General features: G+C 43.4%; 1 protein-coding gene across 3 annotated transcripts in view; it reads left to right on the forward strand.

The window, feature by feature from the left end:
• LOC126484068 (hemicentin-2-like) overlaps positions 1 to 25,754 on the forward strand; it is a 1,942,222-nt gene that overhangs the window by 1,355,549 nt on the left and 560,919 nt on the right. For all 3 annotated transcript variants that reach the window (XM_050107431.1, XM_050107430.1, XM_050107432.1), the window contains one exon: positions 22,258 to 22,436. In XM_050107431.1, coding sequence (XP_049963388.1) covers positions 22,258 to 22,436 — 179 coding nt within the window. The remainder of the gene's footprint in view (positions 1 to 22,257; positions 22,437 to 25,754) is intronic.

The raw sequence follows: 25,754 nt of genomic DNA on the forward strand, positions 1-25,754 counted from the left end.
GTACTGGGCGGTGTTTACTACAGGTATGCTTTGTGGCCGTTGCTCACTCATGTAAACACACCGCTGCCTCAGTGACACACCCCGAGCATTTGAGTGTCAACATCATCTTCATTCAGTTTGTATCCAGCACTACAGTAACGCTTTGACAGAGTCAGGACACTGGCTTTACTTTCAGCAGGTCATATGCAGTAAGATGTAGCAGACAGGTTACACGTCACCCAGAGTGGTGTGTGTGAGGTGTGGAGGAAGTACAGAGAGACGAGAAATGTGAATGATAGACCTCGCAATGGTCGTCCTCGTATGACAACGCCAAGTAGGATCGTTTCCTCCAGCTGTCGGGTTGCAGGCGCCCAACATCACCTGCCAGAAGTACTGGAAAAGGCTTATCGCGGGAAATCGGGATTCATATCTCAGACCAAACAGTGTGTAGGAGATGACATCAGTGCGGTCTTCATTCCAGAAGAAGTTGTGCACTGAACCAATGGAACCGACGCAGTAGACGGACCTAGACTCTTGCACATCAACATTGGACCATTCCAGAATGGAGTAATATAATGTTTGCTGACGAGACCAGAGTTAGTTTAAGTCTGGACACTACACATGTTAGGGTTTGGAGAAGCGCTAGACGACACCAGGAACGCCGATACGTTCAGCAAGTCCATCAGTTTGCAGATGGAAGTGTAATGTTCTGGGCGGTAATTATTATGGGACGGCGGACCTCTCTAATTTCCATCTGTGGTAATTTGACTGGTACCAGGTACCTTCAAGAGGTCCTACAAACTGTTGTGGGGCCAACAGACGTGAAGTCGGTGAAAATTTCATCTTAGTCGATGGCAATGCAAGAGCACACCGTGTTCTAGCAGTGTCTTGGGACCTTGAAAGTGCAACATCAACCGAATGCATTGATCAGGGCAGTCCACAGACATGAATGCGATTGGACATGCAAGAGACCTGTCGAAGGTGGCCATTGTACAGCGTCCGAATCCAAATGACAATCTTCAGCACCTCACTGAATTTTCCATTGAGGAGTGGGACCTCATAACCCAAGATAAAGTTGATGGTCTCATCCAGAACATGCCTCGCATGGTGGAAGAACTCATCCGTGTACGGGGAGAACATACTCACTACTACAGATCATGAAATGAAGATTTTCACTGTTTTTGTTTTCAAGATGTACACTTAGGAGTGAGCCTGCTTTGTTTTATAATGATTTTTTGTAACTAACCAAAGCATTCTTGTTTTAAAAAGAAATTATGTTTATTTTGTTAATAAGGTATTGTACAAACCCCCCTGGGTATACTATAAGCAGTCTTTGTAGTAAACTCTGTGATATTCCAAACTTTTGTCGAGTTGTGCAAACAGTCATCGTACACTTTGTCTTTGTTGATAAGGAAGCACTGTGCCTTCCCCATACAGTAATATCAGAAACCGTGTTTTAGCTTAGAAACACGATGATGCAGGGGAATCATATGGTCACAGTTAAACAAGTCAATGTTCTATGTTGACAGCAAAGGTTTGACAACAGAGATGCACCCATCAATGACGGATCAGTTACGTTCGCTTACATCTAATGCAAAAAATGCGAACTTTATAACCACAGCATTTTTTTACACATCGACAATATATCGAAAATTAGTAAAACTGTAAAATCAATAAGAAAACGTAATTTTCTGGAAACTTGTAGATGGATGCAGTAGCACAGGTGGAACCATGTACATGTGATTTGGAATAACAAAGTATTTTCAGCTAAAAATAATGCTTTGTGGCAGCAGTGAAAGTTGACGATTGCAAGCGCGCGCGCCCTACGTGTTCAGGTATGCCGTACGCCGCTGTGGTTCTGTTATTGGAAATGCAAAACTCGCCGCCGGCAGCATTTACCGTGTAAACACAGGACGTCAATAATTGTGACGGCTGTTCCCCACTCAGACAGCGCTGCGTCGTTTGCACACTGAGGCCGCGAGGACGCGCACTCGCTTTCCTAATCTCCAACAATAACGCTACTGACAGGTAGAGAAATCAAATTGACAGATCAACTTGTCCTTCTCGAAGGTTTTCTGAGTTGTCATTAACGCTGAAGGCTATAAAAAAGTAGGAAAGTGTTTACAGAATAGCAATTGGTAAGCTCGTCCGCTGTAACTTCAACTAATACAAGAGATTTTTTTTATTGTTTTTTTTTTTCAGTTTACCATTCGTGTATCATGCATCACCACTCATTCTCATCTCATTCTTATTTACTTCGAACTGTATACATTATTTCGAGATAGCTTCAGTAGCTATCTTTAGCAAAATCGAGACATCGAAATGAATTGCAGGCTTCAGAATAAAGTTCGACTGCTCACTTTTCTGCGTGTGGTACCGCGTCATTCTGTAAATAACCATCACCGAAGAAACCATTGTTTCGGTCACTGTTACAGTGTCTTTCTCCTGAATCTACTGACCAGTAAACTAACCTACTGAAACACTTGTCAGTAGAGTCAGAAGAAGACCACTGTAACCGTGGCCGAAACATTGTTTTCATCAGTGACAGTTACTTACAATATGGCACGCTACCATACCCAGAAAACTTTAATGTGACCTGACTTCGGCTGTGCAAACCTACATAATTATACTCAACGTTCGATTGGGTATGTAATTCGCCGAAGTATACTTCGAAGCACAGGCCCATCATCAGGACTTCAGTTTGTTAAGGACCTTCATTGTGGTGTCACACGTCCTTAACTGAAACAGATGAAGTTGTAGAACTTCCACAGAAATTATATTGTATAAATAATATATACTTATAATATTAATTGATTATGTAATATTACTTGCCTCGCTTCCTTTCAACTTGCAACAAGAACAGATGATGATATTTTCTCCGTACGCTATTTAAGTAAATTTTGTCGAACAATGTGTTGTGGTTGCATAACATTTGCCCCCCGACTTCATTTGATATGAAAGTCCTCGGCAGATAATTTCTTAGGCTATATGACAGTCTGAGATCCTCTGATGAACGCTCGGCAGCCGATACGCCAAGAGAAATCAGACCGCGTAAAAATTAAAAACATTTAAACTGTTATCATTTCAACACTAAGTTTCTGAAGCATACGTTAGATAGTTCTGAATATATTGCGCTCCGGGAAAGTTGTCGCGCTCATATCACTTGACGGTGTACAAAATTTAAGATTATAAGTCAGTGCTTTCAAAAGAAATTACCGTTTGTTAAGACCCCTTTCTCTCAGGAAAGAGTAAAAATATCAAGTTGAAATTTATTTCACATAGTAAGGTCTATGGTAACCTGTTACTGTAAAATATCTAAGCTTCAAGTCAATGCAGTCAAATGATACAGCCATTTGCGTCAATTTTTTTTTTATACTCGCAAAACCACTCATCATAACGCACAGATGAACTATGTTCATACATAACTGATTTTGTATGGAAACCCCAGAGTGCGACTTTTCCTATGTGGCGCAACAAATGGCGTCCGTCTGTACTGGAGCCGCTATTATTGGTCTGTCCTTTCAGCAGAGGGGTTAAGAACTGAACTTGCCTAAAATTCTGGGTGGATGCACCGTCTGCGAAGGTGCTTCCCGCCACACCCGTAGTCCGCCGACCCAAGCCGTAGCCCTCGCGTTGGCCGCCACAGCCGTCTCATCTCTGCATCTCTTGCCTCCCGCCCCCCCTCCACACACACACACACACACACACACACACACACACACACAGGCGACTTCTGTGCCTGGCAATCTTATGCCTGTTTCTGACACAAAGGACCCGCTGTGGTGTCTCTTCTCTTCTACCAATCCGCTGCCCCACCAAGAAATGTTCTCATCGGTCGTCCTTCAGCCTGCTGTATTCCCACAATATTTTAAAACCCTCTGCCGCCTAGTACAAAAATTGCGCAGTTATTAGTGATGAATCTAACAGTATAAGATATCATGTAATATACTCCAAGACAAAAACAGACCCACTACGAAGGTAGTATGTGAATGGGACGGACATCGGCAGTTGTGATGTACAGGTAGTGAGGGAAAAAGGAATAAAATTTCAGAAACATTAGATGAGTTATTCAGTAACGCACTGATCCATCTCTGGCCCTTATGCAAGCAGCTATGCTGTTTGTCATTGATTGATAGAGCTGTTGGGTGTCCTTCTGAGTGATATCGTGCGAAATACTGTCCAATTGGTGCGTTAGCTCGTCGAAATCCCTAGCTGGTTGCATCTACATCTACGTGTTTACTCTGCTGTTCACAGTGAAGTGCCTTCCACTCTCGAACGGCACGCGGGAGAAACGAGCACTTAAATTTTTCTGTGCGAGCCCTAATGTCTAACCGTAATACTCTAAACGTTCTCAGTTGTGGAAAGATCCTGCGACCAAGGTGTGGATTGGCAGGCACGAAGACAAGCAGTGGAAACTCTCACCTTGTTCGTTCAGGCATTGTCTTGCAGAAATGTAAGCCTAGGATGGCATGCCATGAAGCGTAAGAAAACTGGGCGTAGCATATCGCCGTTGTATCGCTGTGCTGTAAGGGAGACGCGGTTGATAACCAAAGGGATCCTACTATTACATGACATAGCGCCCCAGACTACCACTCCCGTTGACTATCCGGGGCGTATGCAGACATATCTTCGGCCTCAGTAGAGTGGAATTATCTTTATTGTTGAGTCCCGTTTCGAACTGAGACTCGATGACCAGCGATCATGCACGTAGCACATTTTACTGTAGGAGTACATTGTGTTTGTTTTTTTAAACTTAACAATCCTTTGTGAGCGGTACATGCACGGACATGGCCATGTTCAAAAGATTTTATCTTAGTAATGTGGTAGCTTTGCATGAGGTTCCAACTCAGAATGAACATTTTTTGCAACAAAGATTTTAGGATATCAGAAGGTAAAACCGAAGACTGTCGAAACCGGTTACTGAAAATAAATAAGTTATTATGCGATCTTGGCTGCAAAATGTTTTTTGCTATGTAAAACAGATCGCTCCTTCTCATTTCTCAACATGAGAAATTTCAACTAGCAGTACTGGTTCAAATGGCTCTGAGCACTATGGGACTTAACATCTGAGGTTATCAGTCCCCTAGAACTTAGATCTATTTAAACCTAACTAACCTAAGGATATCACACACATCCATGCCCGAGGCAGGATTCGAACCAGCGACAATAGCGGGCGCGCGGTTCCAGACTGTAGAGCCTAGAACCGCTCGGCCACCCCGGCCGGCGCAGAACTGGTGTCAGAGCGAGATGCGTTGGACCTGGAATGACTTCCGAATTTGTTGACACCGTGCGCACAGAATTTCAGCGCAATCCATGAAAATGGACGCATCGTGTGTCCAGACAAACGGGCATTCTTCAGCGTGCTGTGGTCAAGATTTTACGCGAACAGCCTTTGCATACGTTCCTTGTTCTGCTCCTGCAAGCTTTGCAGCCAGATGATGGGCTAGGAACATGCTATAACGAATAGATGCACACAATGGGTATCTGAGCACAGTTTGTTTCTCCGATGAAGTGACTTTTCGTGTCTCCAGGGAGGGGAACAGACGTAATTTCCGGATTTGGGGATCGGAGAACCCACGCACTGCGTGGTATAGAAGTGGCAGCCCAAAAGTCAATGTGTAGTGTGGTTTAATGTGCAGCGCAATCCCTTTGCCGTTCTTTTTCACTGTGCTTACCTTTAGGGCAGCAGTTTAACTGGACAAGTTCGAATTTTATCTTACTTTCACCTCATTCACAGGTATTTCAACAAGATGGTGTACGATGAAATGGGTGTTATTTGTCCGCCAGTTCTTGGATGAAACGTTATGGTACAGATACATCTACGACTGTCCAACATAATAGCCATCATGTTCACCAGAAACAGTCCTAACTTTTTTGTGGTATTACGTTAAGGATAAAGTGTTCAGTTCCGTAGTTCCTGATGTACAAACAATTATGAAACGATATGAGGTTTTTCTTGAGGTGGCGACGGAAGAGATGTTGGACAAAACAAGGGCAGAAAATGGGACCCAGATGAAAAAAAGAAAATACCATTAATTAGTTAAGTTATCAATTTCAATAAATCACACAGTTGAATCTAGCCATATTTCTTTGGAAATAAGTTTTCAATATCAGGGAAGGATTTGGGAATCTGTTGATGGGGGCTCCACGTTTTATGTCAACAGTTACACATTGGTGGAGCTCATCGGGTGACCTTACTCAGTGCCTACTACCATCCACTGCATGACCGCTTGAGTAGTATTATGTAGATGTAAGTTGTCCTCGACTACACGAGAATATCGAGAACACCGGCACACATCTGTGGGGTGGTACTCGACGAAGCCGCAGCGACGGTCTCTGCCCCGCGTTCCAATCTGCGAAGAGCAAACAGCGTGCGTGGGTGGCCAGCGACTGCGGTCTCGGGCTACGGCGGACGGCTAGCGGGCCGTACAAAGTGCCCAGACTCCGCGCTCTTTTGTTGTGGTGCAGCCGGCTGCGCCCGGGGAAGGCAGCGGGAGGAAGGGAAGGCGACGGCGAGGCTGCACCGTATCGGCAGGACTTCCACACCACAGGACATGCTCCGCTGCCTGCGCACACGACGGCACTACCACTTTTCCCCTCTGCCACGAAGAGCCTGTGATTTTTAGCTCTCTGCCCTGAGCAAAATAGCCCAATTCACAGTACACACACTGGGCAAGGCTCGTTTCGCACTGCCTCAGTTCTTTGGTGACTTTCCTTGTCGTCGATATTGGATTGTTTCGTCACTATTATTATTTAATAATCGTCTGGTTGAAGTCAATTAAGTACAACGAACTGAGATATGGTGAGTCCAGTAGAGTTGAACCACTTTTGTTCTTCAACATAAAGCTTGTGTGCTTTTAACTTTTTCTTTCCAATAACATCCTCATATAGTGTGTCGCATAAACTTAGGTACAATGTATTATAGAGGCACCATCACCTACGTAACAAGAGATGCGATAGAATTGAAATATACACGAGTGGTCCATCTTGCCCATAGATCTATGCGTGAGATGGACCAGCGTCGTTCAGAGATAAACCATATAAAATGGATATACACGAAAAAAAGGGTCAGTTACAATTACATATTTTTATTTAGAATATGCTGTAATGAATACAGAGTTATACTATTAAATGTTTTAGTTCAAAACTCTTTCATCAGTTTATTACATATCTTGACTGAACATTCGCTTTTCTAATCAAGCATTGGTTTGTTCAAGCATTAACTGGCCTTTATCTCAGAGCGGCAATTGCGAAATGTTGAACAACTTTCACGCCGCCTCGGTGAACAGTAAACGCAGTGAATCAAATCGCCACTTTTGCTGTAATAGACTTCACAACGCCCAACGCATTCATTTTCACCCCCTCATCAAAGTTATTTTTGTAATCATCTGAAATGTATGCATCTGAAGAACACGTTGAAATTTTTGCTACTTTTCTTTTTGGTTTCTTCAGTATATTTTCCTCTTCACTAGTATTTCTCTTCAATGATTTTTGTGTCCTTTCTTTTCCTATCCTTTTTTTTCCTTGCAGTCTCAATAGTTTCAGCAGAGTTTAGCCTTTTGTATACAGTTGTTGCCTTCCTCTTGAAAACCATGATTTTCTGAATAGAAGGAACAGGTGAAATGTCTTCCAGAAGTTTTATCTGTGGTAGCTGAGAAACAGTCAGTTTTGAGTTGGTAATCTTGGAAGCCTTCGGTTTAGTGGGAGTGGAGTCCGACGTTGTGTCAGTGAAGGAATTTGACTTTGCAGGTAACTCTGCTGTTTTGATGGATCATTAGGACTTTTGATCAGCTTTGAAGTGGTTGGTTGGCCTGTATGTGAGATTCTACTCTTCAGTTTGTTGGCACAAACGAATATTCCGACAAATCAGCATGGCCCAGGACTATGGCCATCTTCATTTGGGTTATTTCACGTGCCTTGAAGCTAAATTTAATTGTGTTTCATCTCTCCGACTTTAAAACAAATGACCCATCTCTCCCAATTAACAATGGTCCATCTCCCCCGATTGTTTGGGGGAAATGGAACATTCCGATTTCTATCTGCAGGTAGTGAATTCAGTGGCCTTTCAGATTACATGTCTACCCAATTTTCAAGCTTGCAGTAAAAAAATAAATAAAAAAAACACGTTAATACGGATATTGTGTAACTACACGATAAACTTTTCAGCTTATCAGGACCGGTAATCTAACTTTTCTCCAGAACTAAAATGAAAATGAGTAGAATATTTTTCCACTGGGATTGTTCACAAAAGAACTTCCTCGCAAGTTGCAGGAGTTGCTCTCTAGCGGCGCATTTGTGCCATACACCTCTCGTCCATCTTACTCAGTGGTCCAACTCTCCCGGACTTACTGTTATTGAGTTGTTATATTCTTTGTCGAAAGCTGTTACTGAGCCGTATTAATAAAAGCATGCCAAGGGAATAGTCTAATACATCAGTGCTTTAAAGTTGGACTACAGTCACTGCTTGCGAATCCTGTCCGCCGGCTGAAGTGGCCGTGCGGTTAAAGGCGCTGCAGTCTGGAACCGCAAGACCGCTACTGTCGCAGGTTCGAATCCTGCCTCGGGCTTGGATGTTTGTGATGTCCTTAGGTTAGTTCGGTTTAACTAGTTCTAACTTCTAGGGGACTAATGACCTCAGCAGTTGAGTCCCATAGTGCTCAGAGCCATTTTTTTGAATCCTGTACACATACTTCCTACACGGGACCGTAGAATTCAGTACACTACTTGGTTTTATCCTACCGGTAGTTCACGACCGACGACACCTGAGGACATCAACTCAACTACGGCCGCGCTGACACGCTTTTAAAAGCAAGCAACCGTGAAACTCATTGTTGAGCCAGAAAAGCTTAATCACCCGTTCTCGCACCTCCCAGGTGTTGTATTTGTTCTCGAATCAAAGGAGATCCAGCAGCGGTCACACGTAAGTGATTTTAAAAAATTTAGGAAAAGCACAAAAATACTAATTGACACGGAAGAATAATGCCTTGTTTTTAAAGTAGTGCTGCCCAAAACGAAGAGATAGAAAATAAAACACCATCGTAAGTGTTTTGTAGTAGAAACGGAGCTTCTTTAACAACATAAACAACAATGCAGAAGAAAGCAAAGTAGAAAAAGTAGGTAACTATTCTGTAACTGTCAGACAAAAATAGGAGCGTTATTCGGAATGAAAGGTCCGATCGTTCGCTAAATGGAAACCACAGTGAAAATTAGATGAAGTTCTGCACATATGTGACATACCATGTCTCTGGTATACCTGGCGATCGCCTCACGTCGCTCTTTGCAATTCTGAGTGCATAGTCAGTACGTAAAGATGATTAGAAAATAGTGTTGCCCACAAAGTATGGGTGCCTGCCGTGAGGTAAAACCTGATTTCATACAACCTCACGTAACGTAACTGTCATGCATTTCCTTTGTCATGGCATTTCTCGGCTGCACACCTCAGGAGCAATTGAGGACGCTCCCTGCAGCGTTTTCGACGGGAAGTATTCGATCGCCCACCATACAGCCTGGATTTGACACACTCCGATTCTCGTCTCTACTCACATGAACTGCTAGTTGTGAGGACAATATTTTGGCACAGAAAAAGAGCTGCATAGTGGCATAGAGTGTTGGCGGAATGTCCAGATGGCTGCCTTCTGTGAGGAAGATATTGGAAAGATGGTACAACGCTACGACAAATGTCTGGATCGGAGTGGCGGCTATGTAGAGAAGTAGCTGCAACTTTTGCGAATTTCACTTGATTGGTTTTCACTGTGGTTCCCATTTCGCAATTGATGGGACCTTACTTTCAGAATAACCACTGTAGAAACATTCAGAAGGAATCGAATACACATTTCTTTCTGCGGGATGAGAATTTCTAGAGACTGACCCAAATCATAAACCTTTTATTCCTTGTGCTGCTGGAAGGCTGACAGCAACCAGTTTAACATTCTTCAGACAATGGATTATATGTCTTTTCTAGATTAATTTAAAATAATTTTAGAAATTAGAGACAGGTGATTATGTTTATGTGTAGGTGATGCTAATGCGATACACATTCTATCAATTATGAGGATGAGAGGGGATTCTTGGCAACTGCAGCTACGGACTGTAATTTGTAAAATACGCTTTCTGTGAGACAGCTTGGCGCAGAATGGCTGCCTCAGCGACCAGTGCACGCACTGTACGGCAGCAGAGTTGCGTCATCATCAGACTGCCGGCAGTTGACTCAGTGGTGTGCATCCCTGCCGACTTAGCGCCACTCGTTGTGAGCCACAGGCAGCCAGCTGTGTGCTTCTTGCCGGCGTGGCTGAGATCGCGGTGACAACAAGCGCCCATAATCTGGAGTCCGAATCTGCGGCCCTCGCCTCGGGATGCCTCTGGCTTGTGTTGGAAGCCAGGACGACTGCCCACGGTAGCGAGCCATGAAGGGGCCTGCCGCTGGCTGGCTACAGACCCCGTGCTGGCCTCAGAGGTTCGAACCAGATATCTGCCGTGGATTGGAGCGCTGGCGCCCCATCTGCTGCTGTGTATAACTGGTGGTGTGACACACCCCGCCGTCCAGGAGAGCTGTCACATATGAATCAATCAGAGAGCCACACCTATTTATATGTGGTTGTGCGCCTCTGTTTTGCCATACGTGCTGCTTCGTGTCATGTACTCATAACACGCTAGGTTGGCCAGTGGGCCCCTTCTGCCTGTGATTTGCGACATGCAAAACCGCTATGTATACTCTTTCAGCACTCTGACGGCCCTGTGGCCTCTATTCTACTTCGCAACTTTTGGTATTCAAAACTCACTACAATCCGGCCCACACCTGGCTCTAACTTGTGCTCAGAATATTGCACAAAACTAACTTTCCCTAACCTAAATGGTGGTGTCGCTACAGGAAACGAAATGATACATCACTGTGAGCTGATCGTTCGATTTCTAGCACAGAGAGGAGATGTTGGGTTCGCATTTTAAGGGCCGGATATGTGATGACTACCATGGTGAAGTGGAATCCTGCTTCGAGTTAGTCAGGAGGCCTTTGGCTGTCCAACCTAGGTGTAAGTTTGGTTGGTTGGCGTGGGAGATAGGAGTACTTTATGGGCGGCTGCAGCAAGACAGTCAGAATAAATGTAAATTCTTTATTACTCCAATAAGAGTGAACAGCTACAAGAGCATGCCCTCATCCTGGACACAGACTAGCATGATACATGTTGTACCCAAATCACTGCAGTAAGAGTGGCAGACATGCTTGGAGTTTACAAATGCTTTTGTCCAGAAATGTGTTTTATCATCACTAGTGATGCCCCAAGTGCTGGCACCGCAGGAGCCACCATAATGCTTTTGGCCACTGCAGGCTTCTGGAATGATTCCCAAGTGAATCACCAGATGATGGTGCTTCCCAGAGACATGAACCCCGGACCAGCAGCTGGAGAGCAGTGTTATGGGACGTTAGGGAGTGTTTAGCCGAGGGGACCTCAATTCATACCTCAGACGGTGAGGCAGAACCAGTATTCCTGGCAGGTGGCTTCGTGGAGATGACAGCTGGGAGAAGGCAACCTTATGGCTAAGCCCTTTAGGCAGTGGTCGTTGGTTCTCAGCCCAGCAGTGGTGATGAACGTCATCGATCTCATGACAGAGACTGACAAACAGTGAGCACTGATGTATAGGCTGGCTGTCCAGTGACCTGCTCAGTTGCCACAAGGCTATACACAGAGCGTTTGGAGTGTAGGTACAGATATTTTGATAAATCGTACCTTAACATGTACCCAGTATGGTATGTTAGTTTTTTATTCTCTGTGTCTGTCTCCCCACAAACACATAATTTCCTACTTGGTGTTTCCAGCATGGTCGTAACTGCACCGTGAAGTCAACTACGCCTGTCAGTGTAGATTTCCATTTTGCATCCATGCATCTGCTGTTCAGTACCAGGCCTGCTGCAAAGGGGAAAATAAACATTAATGTCTTACTTCTGCCATGTTTGCTTCGATGCACTAACCAACCTAAAATCAAATTAGTAATAGCTGTAGTCATTAGTCTGCATATAAAGTAAATACTGATGTAATGTTGTTCAGTACAATTCCCTCAGTCAACAGCGGAAATGTCTGCATTTTTACCTGTAACACCCTGAAAACAGCGACAGTGGGATTCTTAATGCGGAACTTAAGTACTGCCGCATAATTCAGTGCTCTTGAAATTTCCTGAAGGCTGGATCTTGTCCAGAGAACTGGGTCGCTATTGAGGACGCTGGCAGTCAGGCGATATGCTGTGTTAGCTGGCTGCGTCCCACGCTCTGGCTACTGCTCTGGGCTCCAGTCCTGGCATGTGTCGTAACAGAGACATCATCAGGAGTGGGGCTGGTAGGGTGGGTTGTGGTTGGAAAGAAAAGTATATTTTTAGGGAAGACTTCATTGATTGAGATGGGAAGACAAATTGTGCTGGCAAAGGGAATGAAGTGCTAAGAGATGGAGTGAATGTGGGATGTGTTGACAGCATGACAGGTCTCTCAAGTATGGGAGAGCATAGGGTGTTGGGATGGAAAATGTAAGACAGGTGACAGTGTCCTAGGCGAGGAAGTGTGGGGGCTTTATGAACTGGTACAGGATAAGATTGGGAGAAAGTCGTCTTCAGAGTGGGGTTTCCATTTTAAAAGTGATAACGACCGGCTGTGGCGCTGGAATAAGTAATTCAGTGAGGGCGCCACCTGGTGGACACGGCTCCAGAGAAAAGGCGACGTCTTCGGCTGTATCGTGATGGTGAGGGAGTACCAGCAACATTATGGCGGTGCTCTTTCAAAATTTGCAGATAAAACACAACTGCATATCTGACAGCAGGTAGCAACTACAAGAAGAGGAAAAGGAAGCTGTAATAAACAAATAGGTAGAAAGACGTCGAGGCACGATGTAGTGGACAAAATGCCACGAAATGACATGTTACCCTTATAAAGTGTGCAAATGATTATTTATTCTTAAAGAGTAGTTCAGTCGGACTCTGTGCATTAAGTTCTTCTCACTCTTTACGTGCCTCATCAAAACCTTTCAAAGTTTTGGGAACCAGAAGCAGATGGAAATGTTTCTGTTGCACAACATGATTTGTATTCATCCTATGCTTTGCTTGTCTATAACAAAAATAATGAAAATGAAACGAAATTAAATTCATCTGATGATGATCCTATGACTATTGAATCTCGTAGTGGACTTAAATATCTAGCAAATGAAGGAGAATGCCGATCTTTTTAGTAGGATGTATTGGTGTCTCCAATGTAGAACAAAATTTAATGGTGCACTGCTACCTCACTTTATCAGAGTCGCACGAATCAAGGAATTTACAACTGGAAACTTATTTAAGCATGTTTCGGATCTGTTCTGACGTACATCTGAAATCAGTAACCTTGTGCTAGCAAGAAATATGCTGTTGCAATGCACATCGCTTTTGAATGAGCTGAATTGCTTTCTAGTATTTCTTTGACAGACAGTCAGTAGCAGCTCATCACAGGCCCAGTAAAGAATTGAGAAAGACAGCTCGAATGAATACTAACAACGTAATCGTTACGTTCGTAGAAACTACCTACTCGTATTTGCAAGTGCTCCAGATTAAACGCAGGAATCACAGTGAGCTATCCTGGGGCAGGAGTTGTTAGCTTAATGGAGGTTCCCGAGGCAGCACACGAATTTAGTAAATTGAAATAAGAGGCGCCTCTCGGACGGAAAGCAATCGTGCGAATTAAAATGAGAGTGCACGTCACAGCACAGCGTGCAGGGTGAGGGAGACAGCGCGGCTGCCGGCGCTCCAAGCGCGACACCAGCGACCTCAGTTTTCACGACAAATTGTGGGGAATACTCACAGCGGAAGAGTACTACTCAACTAAAGGCTGCCACTACTGTGACTGAATGTGCCTTCATGTTTCTCATCTGCGCATCCCTGCAAGGTTTGCGAGTAATAAGTTTCCGTTAAGTACGCCTAGCTACGCTTCCGATGCAACACCATGCTGAGGACGAGTATATGAACCGTTGAACTGGAGTTCTGTTATTTAATAATCAAATAGCATTCACGTCACTTTAATTACACCTGAATAGCGCGCCCTGTACAAAAAGTCTAACCACTCCCCATTGACTGTTTACATCTTACGAGCTATCCAGCAGTGTACGCCTGCTTCGTCGTATTTTCACGATAGCAGAAAAAATACAGCGAATATATTGCTTTTGAAGCATATTGTAAAGCAGGTACTTTCAGTGTTGTAATAGACAGAAGAGATTCGCTTCTGTTACATTACTTTTGCGCAACTCATTTCCATTAATTAAGCAAACGCAACCTCGAGTGCATAAAGCTGTTGTGGTGGACGTAATGGAGCGCCACAAATAGTACTAACTTGCGTATGGATGACAATGCACCAAGACTTTCAGGAAATAACTCAGTCACGAGATAATATCAGATGTACATAGTTCATATGTCGTCTAACGACCAGAATTACAAAATTAGTCGAAACAACATGTGTATTCCGTACCACAAAGAACCTCTTGAAAAGCAAGGAAACTTTATGCCGTAGAAGCCCCACGCAAAAATATCGTATAAGATGGTTCACCAAATCAATAACTACATACATGCAGAAGCAGCTGTATTCTCAAAAGTTATGTCTGTATCTCTGTGTCTACCTGAGATACCCACCATCTAGAACCCAAAAATGGAAAGTCTGCAACATTGTGTTTCAGAACAGTTTCGTCATTCCTTTCGATTTTTCGTAAAACGTTAACAATCATCTTTCCCTTGCAACATCTGTTCTAATATTTCCTCCAGAATCTTCTATAATCTAATTTCAATACTCAGACCTTTGACTTCTTCTATATTTATCCCGTCACTCATTTCTTGCGATTCATGTATGTAATACAATAATATTAAAACAGCAATGTGTAAAATCGATTATTTGTACCCAGAATACAGACACATTACTTTTAGAGCTGTGAGTTCCTTTTCTCTTGCACCAAACCACACAAAACCGTTCACAAAAAAGATACTTCACTAGAATTTTGCATGTTGCAAATTTAGGAAAAGAGTGACCAATAACTGAATTCAAAGAAAGTGTCTTACAGATCACTAAATATCAAGGGAGATATCCAGAACTAATCTATCACAAAACAAAGAACCTAACGCTGCTTGATAACTTCGTTAAAAATTAAAATATTATTATTCTGAATCGGAATTCGAACACAGATTTTTCTCTTCCAGGTGAAAATCAATAATATCTGAAATATCCAAGCTCAGTTTACGGGACGATATAAGCGATGTACCTGTCAGAACGGATGTTCTGCATGTCAGCACGTAAGAAAACAACTTAGCCTGTAACTCAAATGATTTTTTAACTATGTGAATACCATTTGAACAACAACGTATTTAAAAATTCGGTTACGTGTGTTTTTAAAGCAATCATGTGGTGTGTTTCATACAAGTGAATGAATCTGACCATCGTTCATTGTTACTTCTGATTCTGTACATTTATAACTTAAGTAACTTAATGTTCGACTGATATTTTGGTGAATGTGTTCCTTAGTTTTCAATAACTAATAAGTAGGCGTGTATCATCCACGCGAAGAATATCTTCAGAAATACAACCACAGATGAAAAGACAGTAAATGTTAATAATACAGTACTATAAAATCAGCCATTAAAAGGATCTCGTAAGCATATTAGGAGAAAGAGAACGTTATATTGCAATGAAGAATTAATTATGAGCAGTGTCTGCAGAAAGTGGATGAAGCTATACTTTTTTCTGCTACTAAAATACTATAAACGATCTGTTTGACCTACTCTCTTAGCTGCTTACTTAAGTTTCGTCACGTGTAACGAACATTTGCCTGCATATATATCCTGTGGCTATTTACACCTCACTAATTAGACGCTATTATTCCCGCTAATATCGCCGACGGCAGTCTCATTTTAATACCATTCACTCAAGCCAATAGAGTTTAAACGTTTAAATGTCTTGTAGTTAAATCCTATAGACCAAACAGTCGAGAGTCATCAACTTCTGGCGTGTCTTTTCCTTTTTCAGAACGTGAAAAGAAGAGCAATGTGTTTCGAGAGTTGCTTCATTTTATCGCAGCTCATAAAACTGTGTTGCATCAGTTTTTAATTCGCTTCTCTGTCTGTTTAAAAGCATAAAATTAAATGTTGCTGAATGAACGCTGTTGTTCGCCATTCATGTGCATATTTTCTGGATTTCTGCTCCGAAGTGCTTCAGCAGAAAATTGGAAATTAATTAACGAATAGAGCTCACAGTTTCACGATTCAAAAGGCAATGGTTACGGCAGCGCAGAATAGTATAGATATCACGCGAACTTGGAGGCTCGGTGTTTCAACTGACAATTGTTCTGCGAATATCGTACTTCTCTACAGATTCATAAGATGCACCTACCGAAAACTAGCGTTTAGGTTTCGACAGTGGCTATATAGAAGCGTACCCAAATTTCCTCTGCTCTATAACATTTCTTGGCACACAGATGGAAATAAATACCAAAATACTCAAAGTTATCAGAAAGCGAGATGGTGCATTGGTTAGCACACTGGACCCGTGTCAGTCCATCCTGATTTAGGTTTTCCGTGATTTCCCTGAATCTCTTTAGGCCAATGCCGGGATACTCCCTTTGAAAGCTCACGGCCGATTTCCTACCCCATCCCTTCATAATCCGACGGGACCGATGGCCTCGCTGTTTGTTACCCTCCCACCCCTCCCCCCCCCCCCTCCTCGCCATATCAACCAACCAACTCATAGTTAACGTCGTTAATCGTTTACCTCCTGACCAGGCATACATGCTACATTAAATAAGAAGAAGTATTCTCTTTTAGCGATGTTGAAAACCTGTAGGAACAATTGTTATCTCTCTATACAACCTTTATCAATAAAGTTCATATGACAGAAAAAATATACGCAATTGGATGTTCATCCATATTTTAATTATTCAGTTCTCAGCAATTATTTCCATCACAATATTGAAATTTATAAGCCTACGATTCAAATGAATCTGTCGATTGTCTTATATAAAAGCGTGCGAAATAAACTATTTCATAGATAACAAAACATAAGAGCCATCTGGACTGAACCAGTATGCGGTGCGATAGTTTTATGCACAGAAAACCGGGAAATTTTATGGAAGAAAACAATCCCATTCCTCTAGCCATTATGCTTTACTGCGTGTGTGTGTGTGTGCGTGTGTGTGTGTGTGTGTGTGTGTGTGTGTGTGTGTGTGTGTGTGTGTGCGCGCGCTCATGTGTCCGGTGGCATTAGCAGTAGCTGTAGTAGTAGTAGTAGTAGTAGTAGTAGTAAGTAATACTTATGGGGGAAGCATTCCATCCTGAATTTTGAAGTGTTTGAGTCCGATATAAGATGTCTCATGTGTCATATCTCCTTCATCTTGTGTGGAGTCTGTCATTTGGCTTACAATAATGACTCAGTTACTTTGAAAATTAATCTTGTATGGTCTCCGTGATTTACTTTTACATTCAAGATCAACACCTGGGTCTCTTAAAGGAAAGAGTAGGAAGTTTTATGTAAATAATTTCAAAATTTTGTTGCCTACCACAGTTACAGTAATTTCCAAATGAAATTACCGGTTTCAGCAGTCATCGAACATCGTAAGATCATGAAACAGATGCAGTGGTTCACTCCCACTACCATAGAAACCACAGTGTCACTGCAGTTTTCTCAGTGCTGCGAGTGCACCACGTCATCTGTTTTATGATCAGACAATAGCCTTCGCCGGCCGAAATCGGTAATTTCACTTACCAATTAGTGTGATTTTGTCGGAAAATCAATTATTTGAAAAGAAACGATGGCCGTACATCTCCAGTTCGACATAGATTTTGTTCTTTCCAAATACATTACTCTTAAATACGGTTTTATGATCTGTTGGTCCATTTCATTCGTAAGAATGATGGCTGCACACCATGTCCCCTTGTGGTTGTTTTAGTTTTGCCTTTCATTGACGCTGATTTTTTAAAATCATTTAGCCTTCTACATTACATGAAAATTGTTTCTTCACAATCACAGTATCATAACATCTAGTCAGAGCATCATTCTATTAAAAAATACGCATAGTACATTTAGAATGATCAACCCTGACTAGGTTCACCGCATCCCGCACAAATATGTCAGCAGATACAAATTTTAAGCTATGCAGTGTCATATACATTAACAGTGAATTAATAAACGAAAGTTTCTTTAAGGTCTTACCTCTACCGCGAGATAGGAATAGTTTGAAAATTACGATATCTGCTGCTGCCAGGATCTGTCGTTGACACTCAGATCTCACATGAATAAGATCTTTTTCTCCACATTCACAGTAGGGACCGTCTGTTTTACCTAATCGGCGCCGAAGCAGTTCGTAGCATACTTGGTTACGTTTCGGGCGTGTCTCCCTCCCATACACTGTGTTTGTGATCGTTTGGAATACTACAGTATGACCGAGATACAATAATGGATCGACTTTGTACAGGTTCTCCGAACATTGTCCCACATTTTTCATAGGAATTCCTTCAAAGACGTAACAAAGTAAGTTCGGAACCTTGTCTATTCATAACTGCTCATAATGATCACTTCCTTCGCTAACCCGCCCGAAAGCTACAGTGTCCTTTTATTCAAACTTAATTTCGACGTTTTTCTTTTGTACATAGTCCTTCGATGCATTGTTGCGAGCACTAGCGGATTTTTGTGTCGTTGTCTACAGACGTGTCGCTGTATTTGCTGTGCTACTTGCGAATTAAGGAGCGTCATCCTCAGAGATGGAGTATTTACCGAGGCACATTTTAGTTCTGGAAAACTACTACAGATACACGTCTGGGACATGTTTAATTAGATTCACCAGATCAATAAGAACAAAATAAATTGTGCTTTACTTTAACCTCGTACAGTTTCGCGATGGCTTCATATTAGTGAAGCTGCTAAATTTCAGGCAAAATCTTTTATTAACCGTAAGTCCGTAACTAAATATTTGCGGACCTATGTTTATGTGAACTTTTTTATTTACTTTCCCTTGTAGAATAACATATTAAAATATTTGAATATCTTCGCGAATCACCCTATATAGTCCGTAACGTGTCTTTTCATCTTGTAAACTCAGTATCTCTAGGAAATCCAAAAGAAGGAAGATGCTAGGTAAGTGACACAGAAACGACTTAAGTTGTTCCGAGAATGTCTCTGTGTACTGATGTCAGAGAGGCTTGGCTGCGGTGTAGTTTGTGCCACCTGTAGCTAAGAATTAAATCTAATGACTGTCGGCTGGTGCGGAGTTTCGCCGAGTCTACCAGGCGACGAGGAAGTGAACGCAGTACAGGCTGGAAAGCGTTGGGGAGCAAACGGCCTGTAGACTGCGGTCATAGAGGTGCGAATGCCGAGTGTAGAGGGCACTGCTGAGATACAGGCAGCGAGTGGAGGCTGTTTGTCGACGCTCCTTGCTGCCGTGTGTGGAATACAGCGTCCGGATGGATATTGAAGAGCTACTGGCAAGAAGCACATGCTGTCTATTTTCTCGACGCCATGTGCAGAGTACAATGACCGGACTGCTGCTGCGTAGCTACAGGCCAGTGCACAATCTCTGCCCGTCGTCTTATCGCTGCCATGTAAGGAGTGGAAATGGAAATGAGCGTTTGGCGTCATTGGCCGGGAGGCCCCTCGCGGGGCAGGTCCGGCCGCCATATCGCAGGTCTTATTACATTCGGCGCCACATTGGGCGACCTGCACGCCGGATGGGGATGAAATGATGATGAACACAACACAACACCCAGTCCCTGAGCGGAGAAAATCTCCGACCCAGCCGGGAATCGAACCCGGGCCCAGAGGACGGCAATCCGTCACGCTGACCACTCAGCTACTGGGGCGGACATGTAAGGAGTATGACACACTGATAGATGCTAGGCCCATCAAGTGCCGGTAAGTGTGGGTACAAAAGTGAAGGGTACGTGTTAGCATGGTGCTTGACTGTGGTCACAAGAGGATAGATAGCCAGTAACAGCTGGTGTGAAGTTATTATTCTGGTAGAGGCTGTTTAGTCTCTCTTCCTCTTTGCTGCTGTGTAACGCTGCAGCAGTGTGATGTGCACTTGAAGTGTGATTTGTCAGAGTTCGAGTGACGTTATTTTACACTCATTGCCATTAATGAGTTTTGTGGGGCATTGCTTCATACACAGTGTGGTTATCATACGAGTGACGTTTTAGATTGACATTGTCTTTTGGTTTGGCGTAGTCCTCCTATTTGTATCTTTTCTGTATTCTTTATGTCACGCATAGCATCAGTTTACTGTTGTCTGCTACCAGGAGCTCGCGTAACGTCAAATGGTTCAAATGGCTCTGAGCACTATGCGACTTAACTTCTGAGGTCATCAGTCGCCTAGAACTTAGAACTAATTAAACCTAACTAACCTAAGGACATCACACACATCCATGCCCGAGGCAGGATTCGAACCTGCGACCGTCGCGGTAGCTCGGCTCCAGACTGTAGCGCCTAGAACCGCACGGCCACTCCGGCCGGCGCGTCACGTCAAACAGCATATGTCAGTGCGTTTGTTTCTAGTATAATGGAGAACTTTGTCTTTAATGCCAAGATTCTTCTCCTTCGTCACATATGTGAAATTAGTATTAAGTTTGGCAATTATGATTTACAAATGCTATAGCTGTGCATATTTTAAGTAATGTAAAGCACCCTCATGTTCGACAGGAAGCTTAGATTACGAAGGTTGCCACCGTTTGCTGCATTTAAATATTTATTGCTCTGGTAACGCTGGGATTGTGTGACAGATGGTGGAATGTACCACCATCCAGTCACATTAATATGACCACCAACAATGTGAATGTGCAGTTACCAAACACAGACGGCAGATGGCAGCACTACCAGTGGAGGGTATATAAAGTGTGTCGGGGTGACGCGGAAAACAGTGGAGTAGTCGTGATGCGGAAAGGCGGCAATTTACCTGATGTCGAAAAGGGCATGATAATTAGCGCTCCAGCCAAGGGTGGAACTATTTACGACATATCTAAGTTTCTAAACTGGTCGCACGCCGCCTTGGTTAAAGTACACCGCGGATGGCAAAATAGTGTATCCAAAACTGGCACCGAGGTAATTGAGATGCACCGAGGCCACAGATGACAAGGGAGAATGACAGATGCGGGGATGTGTATGGGCGAATAGACTTGCAATTGTTGAGCAACTGACCTTCCATAAGAATCAAACGCCTTCAACAGGATCTCCATAACGCCAATTCAGCGAACGTTGCTCCACGTGGACTTCGGCAGCAGCCTCCTGGTTCTTGCACACATGCTGACTTGTTGATCGGCGACGAAGGCTGGAATTTGCACACCAGTACCGCAACTGGACGGCCACTAACTGTCGACAGGTCGCCTTTTCAGGTGAATCGTGTTTTACGCTCTACCGGACAGATGGCCGTTGGTGTGGACAACGTGAAACATCTCAATGTAATCACCCCGCAACAATCTTCGGAAAAGTACAGGCTGAAGGGCATTTTCTGGGTGTTCTCATCATTCTTGAAGACGCAATGTATCATCTATCTTTGGAGACCATCTCCTCCCCCACCCCCACCCCCACCACCGCCACCACAACACGCAGTTTGTTTTTCCTCGGCACGATGGCAGCTACCAGCAGGACAATGCAACGTATAACACAGCTTGAGTATACGTGCGTGGTTCGAAGAGCACCAAGATGAGTCTTCTCCTGCCACCAGACTACCCGGATCTAAACCCAATGGAGAATTTGTGGGACCTCCCCCATAGAGCTGTTTTCGTCGTGGAACCTCAACCGAGAAGCCTAGTGCAGCCGGATACGGCAATGGAGTCGGCATTCCTCCACATTATGTCGGTGTCTTTCAGAAGCTCTCTGACTCTCTTCTTTCACGTCTCACAACGGTCCGCCACGAAGAAAAGGGTCATTCAGGCTTTTGACAAGTTGTCACATTAATGTGACTCGACAGTTTATATGAGAGATACTGATCTGAGGTTGCCAACATTTCAAGGTGTTAAGGTTTATTGTGCTTGATGCAGTAAGGCTAGGTGAAAGGTTTAGTATATGGTAAGTCAACTGATATGTGTTCGTTATGTATATTTTTAGAATTGTGTGTTTATGTGTCAAAGACTGGTTTTAAAAGAAATCGGGAATAAACTCGTAAATGTTTTAGTGACTTGCTGACCGAAAGTATTTGTTTAATGGCATAGTAATGAAATGCAAGTGTCTATCAAACTGTACAGCATACGGCATCGCGTAGAGACTTTTTGAACACTTTTGGACACAGGTGACGGAGAGCTTTGGTGTTGCAGGGAGGCGAGAGATGCCGCACCGGCACTCTGAGTGGCAGCAGCTGTGGTACTCCAACTTCGAGGAGTTCCAGCGGCTGACGGAGCCCACGTTCGACAACAACACCGTCAGCAACGTGACGGTGCAGCTGGGCGGCACCGCCTTCCTGCACTGCCGCGTGCGCAACCTGGGCGAGCGCACGGTGAGCAAACAGCCAGTAGCATGTAGACCAGCGACAGCGGCGGCACCCGCCACCGACGCGCCAACTTCGTCACACCGGTGTGACGTATACGTTCCCAATATTCGCGACTGCACGCTAGCCTCCAGCAGTGCCGAGCTGTGTGCAGCCCCACACCAGACTGCCAACGTGCTATATGACCTGTTCGAGAAACTAGTTTTCCTCTGTAAAGCATTAACGTTTGCTCCATTTGTACTGGCGGAAGATCTACATTCTGTCTGGGATGGTCTGCTCAGTTCACGAATGAAACTAACATGTCGTTTTCGTTTACTGAACTTAATTCAGCGTACTTAATTCAATGTAAATTCGTAAATACACTGAATAACAGAAGCAGTAGCACACCTAGACTTCAGTGCAGGATGTCAATTTAACTTAGTTCTCGTATTTAAATCATTAGTGTTGTAATTCTCAGTGACAGGCAGAACGACCAGCAAAGTGTAGTAGTGTTGTTTGTGTTCCTGTTGTTACCATACATGACAGTGTGAACAGCGCCTTAATTTGAGTGAACATTGAGAAGAACAAGGAGATTCCATGTACTCCTGAGAGACGGCGGGGTTTGAAAGTGCCGTCATCGTGGGTCTCCATCAGATTAGTGAGGTATTCTGACACGACAATTGCCTGGACGGGAATGTGGGGCAAGGATACTTGTCGGCATTGTTTCGAACGAGCATGTCTGACTCCCACAAGGAAGGAGCGTCTTACTGTGCACTAAGCACAATGTCGTCTTTTTACTTCTGTGCTTGTCATACGATAAAAAGTAATGGACTCCCGATACCATTCAGTGTCGTCCCACACCATTAGTCGGACACCAGCAGCAGCCGAACTAGGAAATCAGCGTCCCTTTCGTAGGTTTCCATCACACAACAACACAAACAGCAGCGTTTGGTGTGGTACGGTGACCAGGATGTACGGACTACTGATAAATGGCATTGCTTTGCGATTAGTAATGAATAGTGGTCCTTCACAACACAGGATGACCGTTGTCAGCAAATATGGCGCCTACCCGTGGAAAGGTCCCATTCTTCCGATGTTTGGGAGAAGCATAGTTATGTTACTTCTGGCGTAATGGTGTGGGGAGCCATCGGGTATCACTTCTGGTCAAGGCTATTAGTTCAATAGTGAACTCTGACGGCATAACGGTAAGTCAACGTCACAGACAATCTCGGTCCGCACGTATTACCTCTCATGAGAGTGTATCATCGTGCCATTTTTCAACAGGACAACGCTCATCTGCGCATGGCGCGTGTAATTATTTACTGCGTGAATCTGAGACCAGGAGTATTTTCACATATCGCATGAACAGAAAATGCTAAAGGATGTCCTCGGACGTTAACTCCGTCCAGGTGCCAGTATCTGGGATGTCACAGACCAATTGAAATAGTTGCTGGCCAACTTGGCTCAGGAGAGGATACAACGGCTTTGTGATACCCTTACCAGTCAAATTAGTACATGCATCTAGGCCAGAGAGGGTGAAATTTCTTAACGATGTGCTCATGCTGCCAAGTTCTTTGTAAGGTTGGTTAGTTTTTGCAGTCATTGAAAGAACATCACGTATCATCTTAACTCTTGAAGCTCAAATCGTTTCCTGCTCGTCCTGTCATTGTTTCATTTGTTGCATAGTTTATCTGCTGAGGTACCGAAATACATGTAATGAAGCTTCAGTGAATTCAAGGATGGGGATTCGAATCGTGCTTGTGATATTATTACGTACTAACTACTTACGTTAATAATTTACGTTGAACTTAAAGTAAATTATTTGTTTTTTTAGCCTATGATGCTGTCAGACAATCACAATTACATTAACTGTAATGTACAAAGAAAGCATTAACAACCAGATAAATAAAAAAGTTGAAAAACTTAACGATCAATGTACTGGTACTCAGATCGATTCCCTTAGAGAAGTCTTCTTTGTGGGACCGTCTGCACCATCTCGCTGTAATCGTAACTTCAAGAGTGTCCTCGAGCTGTAGAGAGAGCAGCTCTTCTCACTGTTACACATCTGATTCGATTTCGTTTGAGAGAGATGAGTCGAGAATTACTGAAGTCCGGATTATTGAAAAAATGGTTCAAATGACTCTGAGCACTATGGGACTTAACATCCGAGATCATCAGTCCCCTAGAGCTTAGAACTACTTAAACCTAACTAACCTAAGGGCATCACACACATCCATCGTGCCCGAGGCGGGATTCGAACCTGCGACCGCAGCAGTCACGCGGTTCCGAACTGAAGCGCCTAGAACCGCTCGGCCACCGTGGCCGGCCCGGGATATTGACAGTTGTATTGTCGACTCATAAGAATCCTTGTTGCGGTAGAACACTCAGTTATCCTGACACCAACAGGATACAAATCGATCATGTTGCTCAATAAGATTGTGTTGTATTCATTACTGCCAATCTTGATCGTATATGGTGTACATTGCACAGTAACTGGTTTCCTCTTACCGCGATAATCAGGTCTACTACAAAATAGAAAAGAAAAACGCTAGTGTGACAAAAATAAGCTCAACTAGATAAGAGCTAAACACGCAGAAATTCTAGGAACACACAGAGAATATAACACGGCTAATAGCCACACATACCACTAAAAGTATTCTAATACAACTATTAACGTCAAACAATCTGTACACAGGTATATGAGAAGTCCTGGTGATGTTCTGGAGTCGTCCTATAGACATTCAAGCCCGTAGATGTCTCTACTCCTGGGGCACATAAATGATCATGATGATGGATGTAATGTCTTAAAATAGAATGTGAATGGTTATTCATGAAAGGGATTTCATAAGGCAAAATATATGTCTCGCCACGAAACATAAAGTGAAACACAATATATAAAAATAAATTTAGTATGTTCCAAAAAATGGTATAAATTCTAAGGAAGAGTCTGTTAATAGAAACATTCAAGCATAAAAAAGTAAATTACGCAACACTGTGAAAGAATAAAAGCTGTAAAAGTTAATATAAGATCTATTAATTGGTAGAAAACCATGGAGCATAATGAAGCAAATAAAACACGACCTTCTGTGACAGATGGTTAAGGAATCAATAATTATTTAAACATAAGGTACAATGGTTCATTCAGGGGGAAACCAGATGGCACCGCTTCGCAGCTTCTCTGTGCGGTGTTATGGTTTCCCTTTTGCGGTGCTCCTGCAAGGAGGTCTGGTCTTCGGGCTGCCTGCGGCCACTGCACATGGCAGCAAGCCGGGCCTCTAATGCTAGGGACTCTCGACTAAAAGCTTCCTGAATACATTGAAATAAGCATCAAACTCGATCTGTGTTGTA

The sequence above is a fragment of the Schistocerca serialis genome, chromosome 6 (genome assembly GCF_023864345.2).
Source record: "Schistocerca serialis cubense isolate TAMUIC-IGC-003099 chromosome 6, iqSchSeri2.2, whole genome shotgun sequence".
Classification (NCBI taxonomy): Eukaryota; Metazoa; Arthropoda; class Insecta; order Orthoptera; family Acrididae; genus Schistocerca; species Schistocerca serialis.